A 23,645-nucleotide genomic window follows, 5' to 3' on the forward strand; every position below is an offset into this window, starting at 1 on the left:
TGTCAGTGCTCAAGTATTGGACTTTATTGACGGTTATGCAATATCAGTGCACAATACTCATCACTTGAATACAACATGATCAAAATCCATTGCTTTCTACATACACATGGTTTGTGAGCACATTGGCTAATCTTGTTGGGCAAAGTGAAGATTTCATTCAGATTTAAGTTCAGTATGGTAAGCCTTTATGCGCTATACAAGGGGACGATCAAAATTAGATTGCTTTTATTCGCCAATTAAAAGACAGTATAAAATTCACTTAAACATATCGGTACAAACTCAATATGCTGGGGAAAATATATTCCTGTACCCGCACCTTTGACAAACGTTACAGGCAAAAGGGATGCGGAGGTAAGAAGTTATCCAATTAATTAAAAAAAGGTGACTTTTGTGACCTTCACACTAGTAAACCAGATCGAGCTTCATTGGCAGTCCAATCCAGGGGTTGTATTGTGTTAGTAGACCAGGATATTTATATCAACATTTCTGCATTGGGCTGGGCTTTCTTGTATAGGCATTTCTCTAAAAAAAGGATATTCTGTATCCCAACATGAAACACGAAGCCCATCTAAGAGGTAAAAACAAAGGCAACATTTGAAACGTTACGGCAGCACATCAATGATTAACTTACAGTTTATGATTTTATGTAACAATTGAAGAATGAGTATTGCAACCACTACAGCCTTGCGTGGGAAGAATAGAATTCCCATAAACAAAATGCAACATGCTCCTTATCAGCAACAGGGCATTCGAAGAGATCTTTGGTTTAAAACAAAGATTTCAGACAAGCTTCAGTTGACCAAGCACACAAAGACCATGGTTCTGTTGACTTACTCTCTAGATTAGACATATTTTTTGCAAACCCTAAGGCTAAAACAGGTGTCAAATAAACATTTTCTTCAAAGGGGATAACAAATCATATCAAATAGTGTTAATGCAATACTTGTCATTCAGTTAATGTGGCAAAACTAACTACGTGGTTACAGTAGGAGCAAAACAAAGAAAGTACAGATGTGGTTTGAGACAGTCCATAGGCTACATTAAATTCATATTGCAGAAACAGGACAGGGACCCAAAACAAATCAACCGTTAAAATAAAGGTGAAAGGGAACGTATTTCTCAGTCTATAATACAGGGGAGGCTTCAGTGCCTATACAGAGCTCGATGGTTATCTACTATGCCATGATAACATGCTTGGCTAATTATTGCAGGACAAAAGCAGTCTCTGGCAGTGGTTAGTTAAAGGGGAGATTAGGGTGGTAATAGATAGATAGCTGTACTGTATGTCAAGGTATGTTTCTCTACTCTCTATGGTGCCTGACAGTTCTGGTTGGTTTCTCAGTCAGCCTCTTCTTCTGACTCCTCTTCCTCAGCTGTTTCCAGCCAGGTTAGCCACTGGTTGACCTAACAGGGGAGAGAGGTAGAGGGTTAGCAACTGGTTGACCTAACAGGGGAGAGTGTTATACAGGGTCATGTTAAATAGGGCAGAATGTTAACCTGATGAGGACCAGGGGGTGCTGTTTTCACTTTGGGAAAAATCGTATGCAATTTAAACGGCCTCGTACTCAATTCTTGCTCGTACAATATGCATATTATTATTACTATTGGATAGAAAACAACCTCTAGTTTCTAAAAACGTTTGAATTTTTTCTCTGAGTGGAACAGAAGTCATTTGGCAGCACTTTCCCTGACCAGGAAGTAGAATGTCAGAAATCTATGCTCTCTTCAACGTTATGCCTATACATGGTCATGATACGTATGACCCTACGTACACTTCATACGCCTTCCTCTGGGTCTCAAGAGGATGTGAGAGAAGACATTTTGTGTTCATCTTGTTCTGAGGTGGAATAAAATTTCTTTGACGTGACCGTCCACTTCCGGAACTCTGAAGCGCGCGACTTGGAAGTAAGATTGCGTTCTGTTTTGCTGCCGTTTCGGACGTCAACAATCTCCTGCTCGGATTTTATTTGATAAATGTGACCATATCATCGTAATGTATGTTTTTTCAATATAGTTTAATCAGATTATTTGAATTTTTTTCGGGAGTTTTGCCGTGTTCCGTTCTCTGACTTTTTTTTTAACGTTGGACAGATCCGTGCCAGTCGACCAGTACCTATGCTAAATGAAGAGGGAAAGTTGCCATTCTGAATCCAAACAACGACTCATCTGGACAAAGGACACCTTGATCAACATTCTGATGAAAGATCAGCAAAAGTAAGACCCAATTTATAATGTTATTTCATATATCTGTCGTGCATGTCAACTGGTCGTGCGCGCCCAAGTGTGTCTGGCTATTGTGGCTATGCTAATATAGCGCTACATTTTGTTTTCGCTGTAAAACATTTAATAAATCAGAAATATTGTCTGGAATCACAAGAATCCTGTTTTTCAATTGCTGCACAGTATGTATTTCTCAGAAATGTTTTATGAGGAGTAATTAGGTATTTGACGTTGGTGTCTGTAAATGTTATGGCTGCTTTCGGTGCAATTTCTGATTGTAGCTGAAATGTAATTTATGATTTATACCATAAATATGCAAATTTTTCAAAAAAAACATATGCTATACAATAAATATGTTATCAGACTGTCATCTTATGAAGTTGTTTCTTGGTTAGTGGCTATATATATCTTTATTTGGTCGAATTAGTGATAGCTGGTGATGGAGTAAAAAACTGATGTAGTTAGAAAAGTGGTGTCTTTTGCTAACGTGGTTAGCTAATAGATTTACATATTTTGTCTTCCCTGTAAAACATTTTAAAAATCGGACATGTTGGCTTGATTCACAAGATGTGTACCTTTCATATGCTGTATTGGACTTGTTAATGTGTGAAAGTTAAATATTTTTTTTTAAATAGATTTTGAATTTCGCGCTCTGCCTTTTCAGTGGAATGTGGGAGGAGTTCCGCTAGCGGAACGGGGGAGTGAGACAGGTTTTAAGCAAAAATATGTGTTGTTATTGAACAAGTCAGGTAGGAGGCTACCACTCAGTTTCCAAATGCTTTCCACATACTGAGCGCAACCCTGTTGTGGTTGCAAGCACAATTGTCATGATTTACTCACAAAAGAATAAAGGACTGGGTACACATGTTTAAGTGTATAAGGTACCAGTTGGTCAACTGTGACAGATTTCTCAACAAAAAATACCTGGAATAAAGCTTTTCCCTTTCCAGGGAATTCTTGGGTAATATCTTCTTTCCATGCAAGGAAGGCTTCTTCTTCAATGATCTCCATGTCGTAGAAGTGGACATAGTAGCGCAGCAGCATACCTGAAATAAACACACACAACACTAAAACAACTACACACAGTAGCAATGAAGTCGACATAGTTTTTGGACATGCGAGTAGGATATTCTTCTATCAAATAGATGCAAAAGTTAATAGGTTTCCACCAAATTATTAGTTTCAATGACAGCCTGGCAAGTGGCGTGGGGCAGTAAAACTACCTTTGGGAAAGTGGCTGGCGTGGCAGTGCACCTGCAGGGCGTACAGGGCTGAGACCTGCAGCTGGGGCTGGTCGTGTAGGAACTTCTGCATGACGGGTTTGAAGGCCAGCAGCAGCTGCTTCTCTTGGTCCAGCTGCTCTTTGGAGGGCCCCGCCGCCTGCTCCTCTCCACCACTGCCCTCCTCCTCCTCCTCCACACAACACAGCTCCCCTGAGATGTACTGCAAGAAACTGGAAGGAGAGGCGAAGTGTGGGTAGCAACAGTAAGAGCATTGTAAAATGGATACACTAATGAATGCTCCCAAAAGTGTATTTTACACATCCCATTAGTTTGTGTCTTCACTCACCCCGGTGTGCATGAAATATTGTGCAAAAATAGACTGAAAGGGTGATTCTATATTGTGACAAGTACAGTCTAGACTGTCATATTGGTCTCAAGCCTTGAATGAATACCTTTATTCAACCATAAGCAGTCTAAATAAGATTTCAAAAGTAATCTCCGGGCCTCCCGAGTGGCGCAGAGGTCTAAGGCACTGCATCGCTACAGATCCAGGTCCGAACCCGGGCTGTGAAGCAGCCGACCGAGACCGGGAGATCCATGAGGCGGTGCATAATTGGCCCAGCGTCGTCTGGGTTAGGCCAGCAGTAATGTTCTTGTCCCATCGCGCTCTGGCGGCCGGGCGCATGCACGCTGACTTCGGCTCGCCAGCTGTACGGTGTTTCCTCCGACACATTGGTACGGCTGGCTTACAGTTTAAGCAAGCAGAGTGTCAAGAAGCATTGCTCTCGACCTTCGCCTCTCCTGAATCCGTACGGGAGTTGCAGCAATGGGACAAGACTAACTACCAAACGGGATATCACGAAATTGGAGAAAAAGGAGTGACAAAAAAAATTACAAAAAGTGGTCTCCATCCTGGAGGTTCAGTACCTACCTGGTCATGAGGATGTTGACAAAACCCTTATCGGTGTGGAGCTTGGGGGAGATGTTGTCTTTGATCCACTTGTAGATGGCCTGCGGTGAGGGGTCTGCCTTGATCTGCAGCAGCAGGTCCTTCTCAAGCTTCAACAGGGGGAACAGGAAGCTCAGGCCCTTACCCTCCAGGATCTCCAACATGCGGTCCTTGTTCTGGTCAATCTCTGGAGGACCAGAACGGACAGACAGGTCAGATTAGCCATAGCATCACTGACATGGAAGATGAATGTGCTGCAGTCTCTGCTGATACTGTTCAGATATTGTAATCATTAGTCTCTTTCGTTGGTCATCCGTGATATCAAGTGCCTTTAGTCTAATGATTATGAGATGTCATCACATGACAAATTTAACATCACAGTGAAATCCTTCCATTTCAGTCACTAAAGCGCCTTTAGAGGGAGTCTGTGGAGAGAGAGGGTTGTCAACCTACCAGGTAGCATCTTCTGCATGTTGACCTTGCTCTGTTGGAAGAGGTCAGTGAGCCACTCCTTGTCCGTGAGCTTGGCAGTCTGCTGCAGACAGAGCAGGAAGAGGGGGAAGTGGGTTCCATTCTCCAGAGGGTGGGCCAGCTCAGACACGCTCACCAGCTCAGATATGAGGGCCAGGGCTGCAAACTGGGCCAGGTAGGACTTCACAAGCGGCACGTCCACCTCGATCTTAGGGCACTGGTCAAGCACGTTGAGGAAAGCCTTGGAAGCGAGGATGGAGGGAGAGAGACAAATAAAGTTAGGACAAAGACATTAGTGAGATGAAAACAAAGCTTTACCAAGCGCATCAAAAGTATTTGACATGAATGTCAAAAACATTGCGTGGAAGAAACACATACCTGCATGAAGTTATCCCCGGTAACGAGGCCTTCTGTGCGTAACGTGTGTATGAGGGTGCTGGCATGCTCCTTATCCTCATCTGACCGGTCCAGCGACACCACAATGATCTTACTCAGCATCTCCGGCAGGAAGTGCTTGGGAGCCTTCATCTCTCTGACACCGTTCACAGCATCATCAATGTTTTTGCTGTTCAGGTATTCCGTTACAACAGTCTCCTAAAGGGGGGAGAGTGAAAAGTGAGCCTTGTTTAGTGTTGCATGGTGTATCGGTGCCAATAATATATATTTTGATAACAAAGAGTAGTGAAACCAGAATTCAGTCACATCGGTACTAAATGGTTGCCTACGGTCATTTTCAGCAGCTCCTCCCTAGCCGGCGGTGGTTTCTTGCTGATCTTATGAGGTTTCTCATGAATGGGAGGAGGGTTGCTTTTGAGGCCGAGCTGTGGAGACTGGGGGAGAAGGGGGAAGACTAGGTGAACTACACTGGAACAACAAACGCCCAGTTGGAATCAGAGTTGGGGTCAATTCCATTTTAAGAAGTTAACTGACATTCAAATTTTCTTCATTGAACAGCAATGGGAAGAATTTGAATGTCAGTTTTCTTCCAGAATTTAAATGGAATCGACCCCAACCCTGGTTGGGGGGTTAAAAAGGTGAAGTGGGGTGTGCTCTGCTGATCCCTTACCTGTCCCAAAGGAGGGGTGTTGGTGCGGGGGGGCTGGGCACTGGGGGGGATCATGGTGGGGATTTGGGGCTGCAGCTTGGGAACCTGGTTCTTATTCAGGAGGAACGACTGAGCTGGTCTCAGGCTGATCTACAACACGGGGGGGGGGTAACAGTAGCAGAATGGTTAGCATGGTGTCTTGGAAAGAAAGATATTCTGAGAACAGCAGAATATCATGCCCTCATATCTCATAATCAGTCAACCAACCAGATACCAGTTGTAGAGAGAAGAGGTGTAGCATAGGAGAGCAGGAAGTAGGAGACAAGACTGGCAGTAGGTTTTTCCCCCCCAGAATTTTTATCGTCACAGGGCATAATCATACAGGGATGCAAACTGGTGAGGGCCCAAAAAAAGGTGACAAAAAAAATCGTTCGAATGGAAACACGTGAACATTTTAATAACGATGTGATACCATGTCAAGTATCACGATACCGAGAAGTATCGTCACACCACAGGATTTGCCCCGGCCACCCCTCCCCAGGATGCCTGTTACCCTTTTCTATACGTTCTGCACACGTGCTACACAAAAACAGTGTCCCTGATATTCACACCTCTACTCAATACAAGACATTAAATGTAACTTCATACTTTTTACTGTATAATAGAAAAGGCAAGACTTGACATTAACTGTTTTTTTGCCACTTGTCCTTTGGACAAGTAGGACAGATTTTTTTAGTTGTCCAAAAGATCAAGAGACTTGTAACACCATTTTAACATCATTGTATGATGCAAGGAACCACTTTACAAAATTAAATGCATTACTATATTTTTTTTACCAGAGAGAATCAGACAAAAATGTAGCATATAAAATAGTGCAACATTACAATTACAACCAAATACTTTTTATGGCTTAATACAATGAATTCCCTCCTGGGCTTGAAATTAAGGGCGTCCGGTCGTCCGTGACCATAAAAAAAATATGTTCACGGTTTAAAACAGAATCTGGAACAGTTCTGGGACCACTGCACATAAAAAGCAAGTGAGGCTGATGCAACAAATCAAACCCTTTAGCTTAAACCGTTTATAAAGTCATATGTCTAAATATTATAAACTCAACAATGCGCACATGGCTGTATGAGGAAAACACTTCTCAAAAGTGCACAGCACGCCGAGCGGTTATGTGACAGATGAAAATATTTGTTAGAAATAAAGTGGAGATCTAAAGATGCGTCAACTAGCATGGGTTACTACTGCAATATGACTAAGATTATGCCTTTGGCTGCTGGACAAGAAAAGGAACATTGATTCGAAAACCAGTAGAACATGAGAAATTCTGGTTTCAATGGCATATTAAGTGTTAATAAAATAATTCCCTCAACATTTCTATGGTTGTATTTTGGCTAGGCTACTTTGAAGGTAAGACATGCTTCATAAAATGAATGGTCAAAGTGAAGGTTGCACAATATAATTTCCACAAATCTGACAACGTAGACTGATTATTTTCCATATAAAACTGTCTTTGTGGAAAAGTGTAAACTACTAAACACATTGCAGCTTTGATGTCAAGAAAGGAACAGCATGCTGGTGGTTTCGGTGCGTTCTTATTATACCTCGGTGATGAAGGCGAATCAGGTAAGTAGGTACTAAAGTGTCCAAAGAGTTGTAATGCCATGTTGCTAGCAGATAAAAAAGAAAAAAAAGATAGCAGGCTAATAAGTGCACCAGGATATGCAAAACAAACTGTCTAGGGGTAAGCCAGCAGGGGTGTAAAATGGGCTATACTAGATTTTTAGCTGATACAGGATATGGTCTGATGATAAGTTGTCTTTATTCAGTGACAAAATATATTTTTCAACAATGAGGACTTTGTATGACTTGGATCTTCACCATCTTTTGTGGACAGTGGCTTCACTCGTGTTCTTCTCGATGTCGCTTTCCGACATGACTTTACTCAAATTTGGATAAAAAAAATGTTTTGCCCAAAATACTAATGTAAAGAGATATGTCAAATCGGGACTTTTAGTTGGAAGGATGAAACCAATCAGAATGTTTGGGGGAAAAGGTAGTTGGTGGTTTGGGCTAGAAACTTGAGCTTTTCAGTAATATGCATATGTGCAAGCATGACTCCCCTTTTCCTCTATGGCAGTGGCACTCAGCCTAGTCAGACTGGCTTGCCTGTTCTTACCGGCGAAATGAAAAAAATGCGTATCCACTTGGCTCGCGCTGAGTGCCGCTCCAATAATTAAACAAATGTAAGAAACCACATCGCGGTCTGCAAACCCCAGCTCACCATCACGGCTAAATAACATTTTAAAACTGATGGGAAATGCACAGAAAGAACAAATGGAGAGAAGCAGCAGAGTATGCTAATGGCTGGTTAGAGGATGTGGCTGGCCGCTCACAGTTGTCAGGCATGATATTGGATGAAGCACTCATTCTGATGTGACATATCTGACATCACGCTCTGAACTCTGATATTCTGTGTGTAGGGATGCATTCTGTGCTCAGTCATCAATTTTAATATGAGAAACATACAACACTATATAACGACCATACAAGAAGATCCTCTCGCTTCTCTTTTATAGCCCAATGGGTGATACACTGCAGACTTAGTCAGTTTATTTTTCAGTGTTTAAAACAACTAATTGACAGAGGTCGGTTCAATTATTTTGAATTCCATTTCGTTCAGTTTTTTGTTTGTTTTGTGAGCTCAATGCAAGGTGCACTGCAGTTTCTCTATAGATAAATCAGATCATGCCCGAACTGTCGAATGTAGTACTTCATCGGATGGGGCCAGTGTCTCCTGACCCCTCCTGTCTCAGCCTCCAGTATTTATGCTGCAGTAGTTTATGTGTCGGGGGGCTAGAGTCAGTCTGTTATATCTGGAGTATTTCTCCTGTCTTATCCGGTGTCCTGTGTGAATTTAAGTATGCTCTCTCTAATTCTTTCTTTCTTTCTCTCGGAGGACCTGAGCCCTAGGACCATGCCTCAGGACTACCTGGCATGATGACTCCTTGCTGTCCCCAGTCCACCTGGCCATACTGCTGCTCCAGTTTCAACTGTTCTGCCTGCGGCTATGGAACCCTGACCTGTTCACCGGACATGCTACCTGTTCCAGACCTGCTGTTTTCAACTCTCTAGAGACAGCAGGAGCGGTAGAGATACTCTTAATGATCGGCTATGAAAAGCCAACTGACATTTACTCCTGAGGTGCTGACTTGTTGCACCCTCGGCAACTACTGTGATTATTATTATTTGACCATGCTGGTCATTTATGAACATTTGAACATCTTGGCCATGTTCTGTTATAATCTCCACCCGGCACAGCCAGAAGAGGACTGGCAACCCCTCATAGCCTGGTTTCTTCCTAGGTTTTGGCCTTTCTAGGGAGTTTTTCCTAGCCATGCTTCTACACCTGCATTGCTTGCTGTTTGGGGTTTTAGGCTGGGTTTCTGCACAGTACTTTGATATATCAGCTGATGTAAGAAGGGCTACATAAATACATTTGATTTGATTTGTCCGGTCTGTGTTTCTTTTACGCCTGCTATGTAAGAGAGAAGAACGCGCAATCAAAAGGGGATAAATAGAAAGCAGTTGCTTCGTGAGGTATTGGTATTCAGCATTCACAAAAGCATATTTTTTTTTTTTACTTTTACTTTGAAGACCTACTAAAATTGTGATTTTGTCAGACAACATAGGTAGCAGCTCTATAGAGATTATACACAATGACCGAAATATTTTATTAAATTAATGTGAATAACTGATGGTTAGTAAGTGATAAACAGCCATGGGCAGTTACTACCATCATGGGACTTGTATTAATTGTTTTATTCTGTGTTACAGCATTCATCTCATTCAATGCATAGCGCAGTTAATGTGTTTTTATTTTTTATTATTGAAACCCGAAATTGTGATTATTTTTTGTTCAGTCAAACAAATCTCAAAAAGCACTAATCGCTCAGCACTAGTGTCCAGACTGGTGGGGAGTGGGTTAATGTACCTCTTCTAGGTTGAGTTGTCCCTTCTTGCTGAAACGTGGAGGCATGTCCTTGTTGGACTGGACCTGCTGTTGCTGGCTCTGGTGGTTCTGGTTCTGGAAATGCTGATTCTGAACCTTTAAAACAGACCAGACAAGAAACATAAATTGGTGGCGCTGGCGGGAAGAGACACGTTTCCTTTCCACAAGCAGGAAGAAAGGACAGCTCATCTCTGTTGCGCACACATGCTGCAAGTTTACTAAACGATTAATGGCCAAAATGCTCCCGTTATTAAAAATGTAAAATTGCATTGAATCAAATCAAATCCAGTTATTTACCTGGTTGGACTTGATAAAAGATTTGTTGGCTCCAATTTCGAACGGAGACTGTGGTTGGGGGGCAGTGTTGTGGCCGTTATGTCCGTTGACGTTGAAGAGCGGGTTGGAGCGATGACGTCCCAGAGTGGGAGAGAACCTGTCCTGAATGACCCCCGGGCCCGTCCCTATCCCACCACCTGAGGAGACAGGTTAGAGAGGAGTGAAAATTTACATCTGGCTGTCACATTTTCTAAGTCACAGAGCGTGTTTGAAGTAGACTGTATTAGTCAGACTGGGTAGAAACACTGGCCACCAAAATCGTGTTACTTCCCAAATAACTACTCATTTTGTGATAAATGAACCCCTCAAACATGCTGGCAGACAAGTGGTTAATGGACGAGACCTAGACAGGCAGATGGACAAACCTACGCCCATGCCTACCTGGCATTTGTCCAAACATGTCAGCCAATCCCCCGAGAGTCTCCATTTTCATCCGGTTTGGCATAAAAGGGCCTTCCAGGAAGAAGTCCATCCTCATTCCCTGAGCCATGGTCGCTGGGATGAAAACACCCAAATCCTGGGGAGACAAAAACACACTCCAGTGAATAGTGCTCAAAAGGGCCCTAAAAATACATCCTATTTGTTGGTTCTTGATGTTGTAGTTATATAGCCATGTGCATTCTCTGCCACTCATCACTCTTAGATACACTGAGCAACTCCTGAATAATCACATGCTTCCATTAGTAGATGTGTGAAGGCATTTTCTCTGTTGTGTAATAAGTGAGAGTTGCTTTGGAGAAGAAAAAAATAGAGACCTGGAGGGGTTGTCAGGAAGCTCCAGTTATAAACAAGCATAGGGTTGCTGTACCAATAAGCTTGGCCTAAGAAGCCACAGGTAGGGCATCACAGGTTCAAAGATGCTACTTTGACTTAGATGGTGATATACACAGGCTCGTTCTCAATTGGTCTTTCCTCAATTCCTCATGTCCTCGCCTCATTCTCAACTGTATTGGATGAGAAGGTCCAAGGTCTCTCCTCCTTTTGAGGATGCGGCAAAGAGAAAGGATGAGATAAACAGGCCATAATTCCAGTTCTCTCCACTGACTCACTTTCACTGCCTCCTGACGGATCTGGTTGATGGTCTTTGGTCCGTTGTCGATGAAAGCTTTGCGGGGGACCCAGTTGTTGTCTCGCAGCTCTACCGTGTCCTGCAGCAGGAAGCGGATCCTGGCGGGCAATTCCTTGTTGTTCATTAAGGATAACATACGGCCAAAGTACTGGTCCATTAAAGACTGTAGGGCAGAGATGGACAGTGGTGTTAGGAGATGGACACATTCTCAAACAGCTGGCGTATTTGGCCAAAGTACTGATACATTTCAAACTGGGGGAGAGATGAACAGTGGTATCTTGACAGAGAAAGAAATGCAGGCCGTAGGGATGACAGCAGACAAGACTGCTAGGAACAAGAGAATGTACCTTAGCTTTTTCATGGTCGAGTCTAGGCCCCACTGTTCTCATTATCTGACAGAGGCACTCCAGATCCTCCCCCATATCCTTGAGTTGGACTCTCTTCTTCTTTTCCAAAAGCTAGGGAGAGGGGGATGATGGTGTTATACAAGTGGCATATTAGGGACCTGTGCCAGTAGAAAAGTGAAAACTATGAAGATTGCAAAGCAGAACTCAACTAGACAAAGTTGTATCTTAAGTTGCAAACAACGATAAAAAGTTATACAAAACTAAATCCAAAAGAACTACACTGAAATGGTTGAACATACTGTTTTGATGCACTTATGAAGGATAGATTCATGGATGAGGTCGAGTTTGCCAAGTTCCGAGATGAATTTAATGTTGCCAAGCATCTTGATCTTGGCAATGGCACGCTGCTCCTCCTCCTCAGAAGTAAGAGGGTTGTCATGTTTGTCATAGACTGGTAGAAGGAGAACATCAAGTTAGTACAAGTACAATAGGGAGTCAAGGAGCGGACTTGTGGTGGGCCTTGTCCCAAAAGAGCTGTGTAGGGGAGTAGTAGTACTCACTTTCAACATTTCTGCTGCGGTTTTCAAATTCATCTTGAAGCTTGGAAATTAGAAGTCTCCTGAAGGTCTGCAAAATCAGGAAAACATTTGAGATTGAACATCAGAACCAGTGACATTCTATACAGGCACTTGGGACATAAAGAGAAGACCAGAGTTGGTTCTACACTATCGTACAGCACATACAGATTACCATACAACCAGATTAAAAGACATAACCCTGTAGAAAATGAAAACTATCTAAACTTGATGCTTACAGTGCTCTGCTTTTGGGATGTTTGGATCTCGGGCGAAGGGCCATCAAAGTTTGGTGCGTCCTCTGCCAAACGCAGACATAGCTGCGCATAGAGTGAGCTATACTTCGGCTCTTCTAGGGCTTTGTCTACAATCTAGATGGGAGGGAGGAGAGAGGAAAATATATATATTTTTTAATCCATTAAAGCATCAGTTATACATGGAGGATGCCAGGAAATTATAGATTACATTTGCAAAGAGCAGACACGGTTAACAGGGAAAGAAATAAGAGGATTACTTACCAGCAAGATGATCGCTTTAAGGACGAGTTTTGTATCTACGCCCACATTCAGGAGCTCAAGGCATAGCTTGTCAAACTTCTCAGGCGTGAGCTTGTTGAGTATGCTAAAGAGGAAAAGGAAGTGTGGGGAGAGAGGACAGAGAACAGGGAAATGTCAAGTCAGGGGTACATGCATAATCAAGAGGGGTTGGGAAATCAACAAGCTTTGCTTGTTAGCCATATAAAGTTACAGTGGTCTGCTCTTGTAAACATCTGACAGAGGAGCATGTGCTCATGCAGGCGGCAAGGGCACAGAGCATAAAACCAAACACATTGAGAACATTTGAGGAAATAAAGCTTAAACCAATTTGTGGCCAAATTGTGTTTCTTGACACTTACCCTCTCACTTTCCTGAAGATTGCATCGTGTCGCTCTTTTTCGTTGCTGGAGTTGGCATCTCGTCTAGTGCTTCGTGAAGGAACCCATTTCGGAGCGCTGTGCCCGGGGGTTTTCCCCAGGAACTCGCTGGAGTAACAGAAAGGAGACTTTGTTTAGCTACGGCACTAAGTGATCATACACCACCAGTACTACATACAGGTGACAGCAAATCACATCTGCAATGCTGGAGAACAAATACACTGAGGATGACGTTTATCATTCTAGAGCATCAATTCCACTCAAATACAGTTCACATACAAAAAATGCCTTTTAGCTGAAACAGGGCAGATGGCTCCGGTTCACAGTATTTATTATTTGTGGATCCCTTAGGACGATTTCTGGGAATCATGCCTGTGTGGAAGGCCTACCTGTTGCCGACAGTCTTGGGATAGTGCTGAGGTGCACCCCTACCAACACCTCCCCCCGAAGAAGCACTGTTAGGGTAAACGGAGAACAACTTTGAATATGCAAGAGCATTGCATAGGAATTGTACATGTTTAACTAATTGAAAGAGTTGATCACAGTTTCACACTCCCCTCCATAGGTCATTCATGTCCTGTAAGTTAGAGCTAAAAAGTGTTGATTGATTTAAGCAACATATGGTTGGTTCCACAAGATTAGTCAACACATTGTTACCCAGAGCCTTATAATTTGCATACAAGGCTCTGTTGGCATCTATTCATCTAGGACTATAGCCTACTTCAAGCTAAAGTTACTGTCAAGACAAATCTGGATATACACTGAACAAAAATAAACAAGATTTACAGTTCATATAAGGACATCAGTTAATTGAAATAAATTAGGCACTAATCTATGGATTTCACATGATTGTGAATATATATATGCATCTGTGGTCACAGATATATATATATAAAAAAAAAAAGGTAGGGGCGTGAATCAGAAAACCTGTCAGTATCTAGTGACCACCATTTGCCTCATGCAGCGCGACATCTACTTCGCAGAGTTGATCAGGCTGTTGATTGTGGCCCGTGGAATGTTGTCCCACTCCTCTTCAATGGCTGTGCGAAGATGCTGGATATTGGCGGGAACTGTCGTCCACGTTGATCCAGAGCATCCCAAACATGCTCAATGAGTGACATGTCTAGTGAGTATGCAGGCCATGGTAGAACTGGGACATTTTCAGCTTCCAGGAATTGTGTCCAGATTCTTGTGACATTGGGGCTGTGCATTATCATGCTGAAAAAAGTGGCGATGGTGGCAAATGTGCCTCAGGATCCCGTCACGGTATCTCTGTGCATTCAAATTGCCATCGATAAAATGCAATGGGTTCCTTGTCCGTAGCTTATGCCTGCCCATACCATAACCCCACCATGGGGCACTCTGTTCACAACGTTGACATCATCAAAACGTTGGCCCACACGGTGCCATGTCTGCCCGGAACAGTTGAAACCGGGATTCATCCATGGAGACACAGTATCATCAGCTGTCCTGGTAGCTGGTCTCAGATGATCCCGCAGGTGAAGAAGCCGGATGTGGAGGTCCTGGGCTGGCGTGGTTACACGTGGCCTGCAGTTGTGCGGAAAGTTTTAAAACGTTGGAGGCAGCTTATGCTAGAGATATTAACATTCAAGTCTCTGGCAACAGCCTTGGTGGACATTCCTGCAATCAACATGCCAATTGCACACTCCCTCAAACCATGAGGCATCTGTGGCATTGTGTTGTTTGACAAAACGGCACATTGACTGGCCTTTTGTCCCCAGTACAAGGCGCACTTGTGTAATGATCATGCTGTTTAATCCGCTTCTTGATATGACACACCGATCAGGTGGATGGATTATCTTGGCAAAGGATAAATGCTCATCAACAGAGAAGTAAACAAATTTGTGCACAACATTTGAGAGAAATATGCTTTGAGCGTATGGACAATTTCGGGGATCTTTTATTTCAGCTCATGAAACCAACACCTTATATGTTGCGTTTATATTTTTGTTCATTATAAAAAAGGCCTATCAGCCATAAAGACATGACAAATCACAATGGACTGACATCGGACCGTGTTACCATCACCATAGTGATATCGCCACTGTGGACCAGAACAATGGCAGTTATTCACATTCAACATCTGGAGCATAAAGAGTAACCCACTTTTCCTTGTTTTTGCTTTGCTGAAGCCATTCGTGTTGCATAATATCCACGGTCTAAATCTTCATGGAAAGCAAGTACATACGTTATTACTAATTATTAAATTAGGCAGATTATATTCTTTGGATGTCAATCTACTCCTGGGTGGCTAAGGAAGTGAGTCCAAATAAATGTTCCCATGTCATAACAATTCATTGCAATATTGACTGTGAAACAACGGTGGAAATTAAGTCTTGCCATCCCTGGTTTCACCGTTATCCAAAAAACTCAGGCTCTGGTGCAAAATTAGAAATCAGTACATCCGAAATGGTAGTGGCAGGTGAAAAAGTGACCGCTGAAATCTTTATTGATAAACATTGCTGATTACCATCTCCAAAATATAGAGGAAGAAAAACATTGCACATTCAGAGTAGGAGTAGGCCTACTCATTGCAGCAGTACATTTACCAAACCTAATACTGTAGCTAAAACCCCTTACTAAATCAATGGTGCCTGGTACATTGTTGGTGCTCAGGACATTAAAGTGGCACCCACCCACATACCATTGCACCATTCTTAACAAAGGGCCCATTGAACACAAATATTCTCCATATTTGGCCAAATCAGAGTTGATTCTATTTTATGTTATAAAGTGTCAGCCGTAGCAATTTTTTGAGCCACGGCTTTCAATGTGAATGTGGTTTGACTGCATCCTGACCTGACCCTAAAGCCTCTGGATAACATCAATGTCAAGTGACATGTCCTAGTTTCGTAGATACACTATATACACAGAAGTACATGGACACCCCTTCAAATTAGTGGATTTGGCTATTGTTGCGGACAGGTGTATAAAAATCGAGCACACTGCAAAAGATGGCGCCGAAGAACATGGCTGACGTTTTACATTCTCCCAACCAATTGTGCTATTTTGTAAAGTTTTTTTTGCATAACTTATTTTGTACATAATGTTGCTGCTACTGTCACTCATGACCGAAAATAACTTCTGGACGAGAAGGATATACTGGTTTCACTGGAAAAGGCCCAGAACAGAACCCGTAATTTGCTTGAAGAAAAGACGCAGGAAAAGAGGCCGCAGATGGGGCTGCCTTTGAGTAAACTCCCTCTAACGTTCACTTATTGGAAAATAGAAATTGATGATCTACGATTAAGATCATCCTAACACCGGGATATTAAAAACTGTAACATCTTATGTTTCACCGAGACGTTACGGATAATATAGAGCTGGCGGGATTTTCCATGCATCGGTAGAACAGAGAAGCTATGTCTGGTAAGACGAGGGGTGGGGGTGTGCGTCTATTTGTAAATAACAGCTGGTGCGCGATGTCTAATATTAAAGAAGTCTCGAGATATTGCTCGCCTGAGGTAGAGTACCTTATGATAAGCTGTATACCACACTATCTACCAAGAGAGTTCTCATCTATATTATTCGTAGCCGTCTATTTACCACAACAGCACGAAGCTGGCACTAAGACTGCTCTCAACCAACTCTGTAAGGCCATACGCAATGAAGAAAATGCTCACCCAGAAGAGGAGCTCCTAGTGGCCGGGGACTGTAATGCAAGCAAACTTAAATCAGTTTTAACACATTTTTACCAGCATCACATGTGCAACCAGAGAAAAAAAGAATCCTACACCACCTTTACTCCACACACAGAGATGCATACAAAGCTCTCCCCCGCCCTCCATTTGGCAAATCTAACCACAATTATATCCTCCTGATTCCTGGAAGTTCCAGTGACTCGCTCAATACGGAAGTGGTCAGATGACGGATGCTACACTAAAGGACTGCTTTGCTAGCACAGACTGGAATATGTTCCGGGATTCATCCAATGGCATTGAGGAGTATACCACCTTAGTCATCGGCTTCATCAATAAGTGCATCGACGACGTCGTCCCCACAGTGACCTTACATACATATCCCAACCAGAAGCCATGGATTACAGGCAACATCCGCATCGAGCTAAAGGTTAGAGCGGGAGACTAATCCGGATGCTTATAAGAAATACCGCTATGCCCTCAGACAAACCATCAACAAGCAAAGTGTCAATACAGGATTAGGATTGAATCCTACTACACCGGCTATGACGCTCATCGGATGTGGCAGGGCTTGAAAACTATTACGGATTAAAAGGGGAAACTCAGACGCGAGCTGCCCAGTTACACAAGCCTACCAGACGAGCTAAATGCCATTTATGCTCACTTCAAGACAAGCAACACTGAAGCATGCACAAGAACACCAGCTGTTCTGGATGACTGTGTGATAACAATCTCGGTAGCCAATTTGAACAAAACCTTAAAACAGGTCAACATTCACAAAGCCACTGGGCCAGATGGATTACCAGACGTGTACTCAAAGCATGCGCGGACCAACTGGCAAGTGTCTTCACTGACAATTTAAACCTCTCCCTGACTGAGTCTGTAATACCGACATATTTCAAGCAGACCACCATAGTCCCTGTGCCTAAGGAAGCGAAGGTAACCTGCCTAAATGATTACCACCCCGTAGCACTCACATTGGTAGCCATGAAGTGCTTTGAAAGGCTGGTCATGGCTCACATCAACAGCATCCTCCCGGACATCCTAGACCCACTCCAATTCACATACATCCCCAACAGATCCACAGATGACGCAATCTCAATCCACACTGCCCTTTCCCACCTGGAGAAGAGGAACACCTATGTGAGAATGCTGTTCATTGACTACAGCTCAGCGTTCAACACCATAGCACCCACGAAGCTCATCACTAAGCTAAGGACTCTGGGACAAAACACCTCCCTCTGCAATTAGATCCTGGACTTCCTGTCGGGCCGCCCCAGGTGTTAAGAGTAGGCAACAACATGTCTGCCACGCTGATCCTTAACACTGGAGCCCCTCAGGGGTGTGTACTTAGTCCCCTCCTGTACTCCCTGTTCACCAATGACTGTGTGGCCAAACACGACTCCAACACCATCATTAAGTTTGCTGACAACGACGAAACGGCCTATAGGGAGGAAATCAGAGAACTGGCAGTGTGGTGCCAGGGCAACAACCTCTCCCTCAATGTGAGCAAGACAAAGGTGCTGATCGTGGACTACTGGAAAAGGCGGGCCGAACAGGCCCCCATTGACATCGACGGGGCTGTAGTGGAGCGGGTCGAAAGTTTCAAGTTCCTTGGTGTTCACATTACCAATTAACTATCATGGTCAAAACATACCAAGACGGCCGTGAAGAGGGGACGACAAAACCTTTTCCCCCTCAGGAGACTGAAAATATTTGGCATTTTCCACAGATCCTCAAAAGGTTCTACAGCTGCACCATCGAGAGCATCCTGACCGGTTGCATCGTCGCCTGGTATGGCAACTGACAGCATCTGCCCGCAAGGCACTACAGAGTGTAGTGCGTACAGCCCAGTACATCACTGGGGCCAAGCTTCCTGCCATCAAGGACCTATTTAATAGGCGTGTCAGAGGAAGGCCCTAAACATTTTCAGCTGTTTTCTCACGGTACCGGAGTGCCAAAGCTAGGACCAAAAGGCTGCTCAACAGCATCTACCCCCAAGCCATAAGACTGCTGAACAATTAATAAAATCGCCACAGGACTATTTACATTGACCCCCCCGTTTGTACACTGCTGCTACTCGCTGTTTATATTATCTATGCATAGTCACTTCACCCCTACCTACATGCACAAATTACCTCGACTAACCTGTACCCCCGCACACTGACTCGGTACCGGTACCCCCTGTATATAGCCCTGTTATTGTGTTACTTTTTATTGTTATTTTTTTACTTAAGAAAAGATTTGCCAAATAGACGAACCTCTTCTTGAACTGCACTGTTGGTTAAGGGCTTTTAAGTAAGCATTTCACGGCAAGGCCTACACTTGTTGTATTCGGCGCATGTGACGAATAAAGTTTGATTTGCAATCTCCATAGACAAACTTTGGCAGTATAATGACCCTACTGAAGAGGTCAACGACTTAATGTGGCACCGTCACAGGAAGCCACCTTCCCAACAAGTCTGTTCGTCCAATTTCTGCCCTGCTAGAGCTGCCCCGGTCAACTCTAATACCCTGACTACAATGATCGCATCGCGTGCGTGAGCATTGCAAAATAAATGTAGGAATCTATGCTATTCAATTATTGCATCCACACTGCTCGCGAGCGTCTGCGTTGCCAAGGGCTAAAATAGAAGCCATTCCTATTTCTGACGCAGATCGCGCTGCAAGTCCCGCCTCTCCCATCTCCTCATTGGCTTACAGAAGCAGGTACCCACGTGCCATCTCCTCATTGGTTATACCCACGTGGGTGATTGAAAGACAAACTGTGTTGCCGGTTGTCGTGGTAATACTATGAAAGCGTAGATGACAATCACCATATAAATTCAAAGATGAAAAAGCCTGGAAGGAGGAGAGATGACTAGAATCGATTCGGTTGACAGTTTTATGTGTGGATTAATTGTCGGAGTAGAGGACCTTGTGCATTTCAGGTAAAATAACAACCTAATGTTTATATCCCAGGACAAATTAGCTAGCAACAGCAAGCTAGCAAAATAGTACAAATTAGCTAGCAAGTGTAAGCAAACTAGCTAAATTGCCATAAATGTTTAATGCTTTTCGACCTGTCCCTAAACGAATGTCATTGGTTCAGAGTTTGTTTTGATATTTTAACCTGCGTGTCGTGATCGTGTTTGGTGTAGGGGGACAAAATACATTTTTGCACGATGTCGCACGGGCGCAGCCGGTTTGGGTTCCGTGTAAGTGTTGTTATTGTGAAGTGGAAACGTCTAGGAGCATGAACGGCTCAGCCGCAAAATGGTAGGCCACACAAGCTCACAGAAAGGGACCGCCGTGTGCGTTTATCCTCGGATGCAACACTCACCACCGAGTTCCAAACTGCCTCTGGAAGCAACTTCAGCACAAGAACTGTTCCTCAGGAGCGTCATGAAATGGGTTTCCATGGCCGACCAGGCGCACACAAGCCTAAGAACACCATGCACAACGCCAAGCATCAGCTAGAGTGGTGTAAAGCTTGCCGCCATTGGACTCGAGTGACGAATCACGCTTCACCATCTGGCAGCCCGATGGACAGACCTGGGTTTGGTGGATGCCAGGAGAACGCTATCTGCCCCAAGGCATAGTGCCAACTGTAAAGTTTGGTGGAGGAGGAATAATGGTATGGGGCTGGATTCCATGGTTTGGGCTATGCCCCTTAACTCCTGTGAACAGAAATCTTAATGGTTCAGCATACAATGACATTCTATACGATTCTGTGCTTCCAATTTTGGCAACAGTTTGGGGAAGGCCCTTTGCTATTTCAGCATGACAATGCGCCAGTGCACAAATCAAGGTCCATACATAAACGGTTTGTCGAGATCGGTGAGGAAGACCTTGACTGGCATGCACAGAGCCCTGACCTCAACCCCTAAAACATTTTTGGGATGAATGGACCAACATCAGTGCCCTATCTCACTGATGCTCTTGTGGATGAATGGAAGTAAATCCCTGCAGCAATGTTCCAACATCTAATGGAAAGCCTACCCAGCAGAGTGGAGGCTGTTACAGCAGCAAAGTGGGGGACCAACTCCATATTAATGCCTGTGAGACTATGCTGTTGGATTGCTGTACTGTGTTGTAATAGCAACAATATCAGACATTATAAGAAGTCAGGGACCTGATTTTCAGAAAAGCAGCATACTGATCCATGACGGGTGGGGTATGAGGTACAAGTGACACAGCAAAGAGGATGCTGCTTGATGAAAACCCAGTGTGTGTGTTTGGAACTGTCCCCTCAATATCTAAAAGGATTCCTATTGAGGGAAGAACATACCTGAAACGAGAAGCACCCCCTACTGCAATCACACTCTCCACTTTGGCGGCTTGACAAAGATGAATCTTTAAAAGAATAATATTAACAGGGAGGGGTGGGGAAAACAGTGCTGTAGGAGAGAAAGATATGGATCATACATTAGTATCATGAGTTTCATTAGTTACCAAAAATGACGATCTATTCTAAGATGGATTCGAATGCTGACTTCGTCAAGTGCAACGACTAGGTAGCTAACTTCAATTATACGGAACAAAAAAATATATATAACGCAACATGCAACAATTTCCTTGATTTTACTGAGTTACAGTTCATATGAGGAAATCTGTCAACTGCAATAAATTAATTTGGCCCTAATCTATGGATTAAAAATTACTGGGAAAAGAGATGCATCTGTTGGTCACAAATAGAAAATTAAAATGGGCCTCATGATTCGTTACGGTATTTCTATACATTCAAATTGCCATCGATAAAATGCAATTGTGTTTGTTGTCTGAAGCTTATACCTGCCCATACCATAACCCCACCGCCACCATGGGGCATTCTGTACGCCCACATGCCATACAAGCAGTCTGCGGTTTTGAGGTCGGTTGGACATAGTGCCTCATTTTCTAAAACGACATTGGAGGCGGCTTATGGTAGAGACATCTATGTTCAATTTTATGGCAGCAGATATGGTGGACATTCCTGCAGTCAGCATGCCAATTGCACTCCTTCAAAACTTGAGACATCTGTGGCATTGTGTTGTGTGACTAAACTGCACATTTTAGTGGCCTTTTGTCCCCAGCACAAGGTGTACTTGTGTAATGATTATGGTGTTTAATCAGCTTCTTGATATGCCACATCTGCCAGGTGGCTATATTATGTTGAAAAATTATAAAATAGGTATGTCCTCGGTTTTGGTAACGTGATATCAGAAATTTGTGATATTAGCTAGCTAACTAACAATAGTTCATGCTAACTCAAACGTTAACTACCCAACATACATTGAACGTAGCCGCGAGTTAGTTAGCTAGTAGGAAGTGTCATGTTCTGTATATTGTGTTCAACTGCTGGTCATGTCATTAATTTGTTTATAACAAAGATGTTCGTAATGTTAGAATATTTGTCGACAAAACGCCGGTAACCGCATGGCAGCATTAAAACATGACCATGTTATTCCATCACGACGCCATTTTATGCAGTAACGTTAATCAGCTGGCGAGACTAGCTAGCTTGCATCGGGCAGCCATTTTGGAGAAAATTATGCGAATTTGTAAGGAATTGCAAACTTACCTTCACTAGAAGAACTTCAGATTTATTGGTTGGGTGGCCACCAAAGAAGAAATGTAAAATCTTGAAAATAAAAGCAAATTTGGAAGCGTGAGGCAGCCAGCGATATCAGGTACGAAAAGTAGCTAGCTAGCTAGACGTACACTGTCTACTGCTTCGTGCTGGAGAATAATGGTGCGTTCAAGACAACTGGGATCTCGGAAATTTCCGACGTCAGTGCGTCCAAAACAACAGAACTCGGAGAAAAAAAAACAGCACAAACTCGGGAACTGTGGCTTCTTTCTAGAGCTCAGATTTGCCGACCATTAGGATCACTGTCGTTATGGTTCGACCTTTATTTTTTCGAGTTCCCAGTTGTCTTGAACCGATTGAAGTCAGAAGTCGGAATTTCTGAGATCCCAGTTGTTTTGAATGTGACATTAGACTAAAAAGTAGCCTATCTACGTCATTCTTGAAATGTCACGTTATTCAAATGTTGTGGAGTGTGCAACTATTCTCCAGTAAAATGACCCATCAAACAGTCTAAATTTCACGAACAAGCCCTTTTAGCCTGGAAACGTTTATGTCCACAGCTTCTCCCCACACAAAAACATATTTTTGTTAAAACCAAGTCTTTATTCTTCCCTAAATTGTTAGAGAAATATATTTGAAATATATTTATTTGATAAAGGGAATATACGCTCTTATAGAACATTTTTAGAAACATAACTTCCCAATACATGATTCTATATACAGTTGAAGTCAGAAGTTTACATACACCTTAGCCAAATACATTTAAACTCAGTTTTTCACAATTCTTGACATTTAATCCAAGTAAAAATTGGGTCTTAGGTCAGTTAGAGTCACCACTTTATTTTAAGAATGTGAAATGTCAGGATAATAGTGGAGAATGATTTCAGCTTTTATTTCTTTCATCACATTCCCAGTGGGTCAGAAGTTTACATACATTCAATTTGTATTTGGTAGCATTGCCTTTAAAGTGTTTAACTTGGGTCAAACGTTTGGGGTAGCCTTCCACAAGCTTCCCACAATAAGTTGGGTGAATTTTGGCCCCTTCCTCCTGACAGAGCTGGTGTAACTGAGTCAGTTTTGTAGGCCTCCTTGCTCGCACACGCTTTTTCAGTTCTGCCCACACATTTTCTATAGGATTGAGGTCAGGGCTTTGTGATGGCCACTGACTTTGTTGTCCTTAAGCCATTTTGCCACAACTTTGGAAGTATGCATGGGTTCATTGTCCATTTGGAAGACCCATTTGCGACCAAGCTTTAACTTCCTGACTGA

At 43.2% G+C, this 23,645-nt stretch overlaps 1 protein-coding gene across 1 annotated transcript; it reads right to left on the reverse strand.

The window, feature by feature from the left end:
- LOC139540309 (eukaryotic translation initiation factor 4 gamma 2-like) lies at positions 1-22,519 on the reverse strand. The gene is made up of 21 exons (XM_071344048.1): positions 22,368-22,519; positions 21,096-21,204; positions 13,556-13,621; positions 13,149-13,274; positions 12,772-12,874; positions 12,493-12,624; positions 12,239-12,305; positions 11,978-12,129; positions 11,679-11,789; positions 11,312-11,494; positions 10,644-10,779; positions 10,224-10,399; positions 9,909-10,022; positions 5,930-6,058; positions 5,589-5,693; positions 5,242-5,457; positions 4,846-5,104; positions 4,375-4,579; positions 3,444-3,673; positions 3,145-3,266; positions 1-1,404 (listed from the first exon to the last, which is right to left on the reverse strand). Exons 8-21 carry the CDS (start codon positions 12,059-12,061, stop codon positions 1,339-1,341), a joined length of 2,136 nt encoding a protein of 711 aa, XP_071200149.1. The 5' UTR covers positions 12,062-12,129; positions 12,239-12,305; positions 12,493-12,624; positions 12,772-12,874; positions 13,149-13,274; positions 13,556-13,621; positions 21,096-21,204; positions 22,368-22,519; the 3' UTR covers positions 1-1,338.
- Between the last annotated feature and the right edge of the window lie 1,126 nt (positions 22,520-23,645).

The sequence above is a fragment of the Salvelinus alpinus genome, chromosome 15, assembly GCF_045679555.1.
Source record: "Salvelinus alpinus chromosome 15, SLU_Salpinus.1, whole genome shotgun sequence".
NCBI classification, from domain to species: Eukaryota; Metazoa; Chordata; class Actinopteri; order Salmoniformes; family Salmonidae; genus Salvelinus; species Salvelinus alpinus.

Coding starts and splice junctions, on each gene's coding strand:
- LOC139540309 (XM_071344048.1), bottom strand. CDS start 12,061: ATGCTTGGCAACATTAAATTCATCTCGGAACTTGGCAAACTCGACCTC. Junction 10,400..10,643: donor CATGTTTGGACAAATGCCAG/GTAGGCATGGGC, acceptor CTGTCTCCTCAG/GTGGTGGGATAGGGACGGGC. Junction 5,694..5,929: donor ACACCCCTCCTTTGGGACAG/GTAAGGGATCAG, acceptor CTTCTCCCCCAG/TCTCCACAGCTCGGCCTCAA.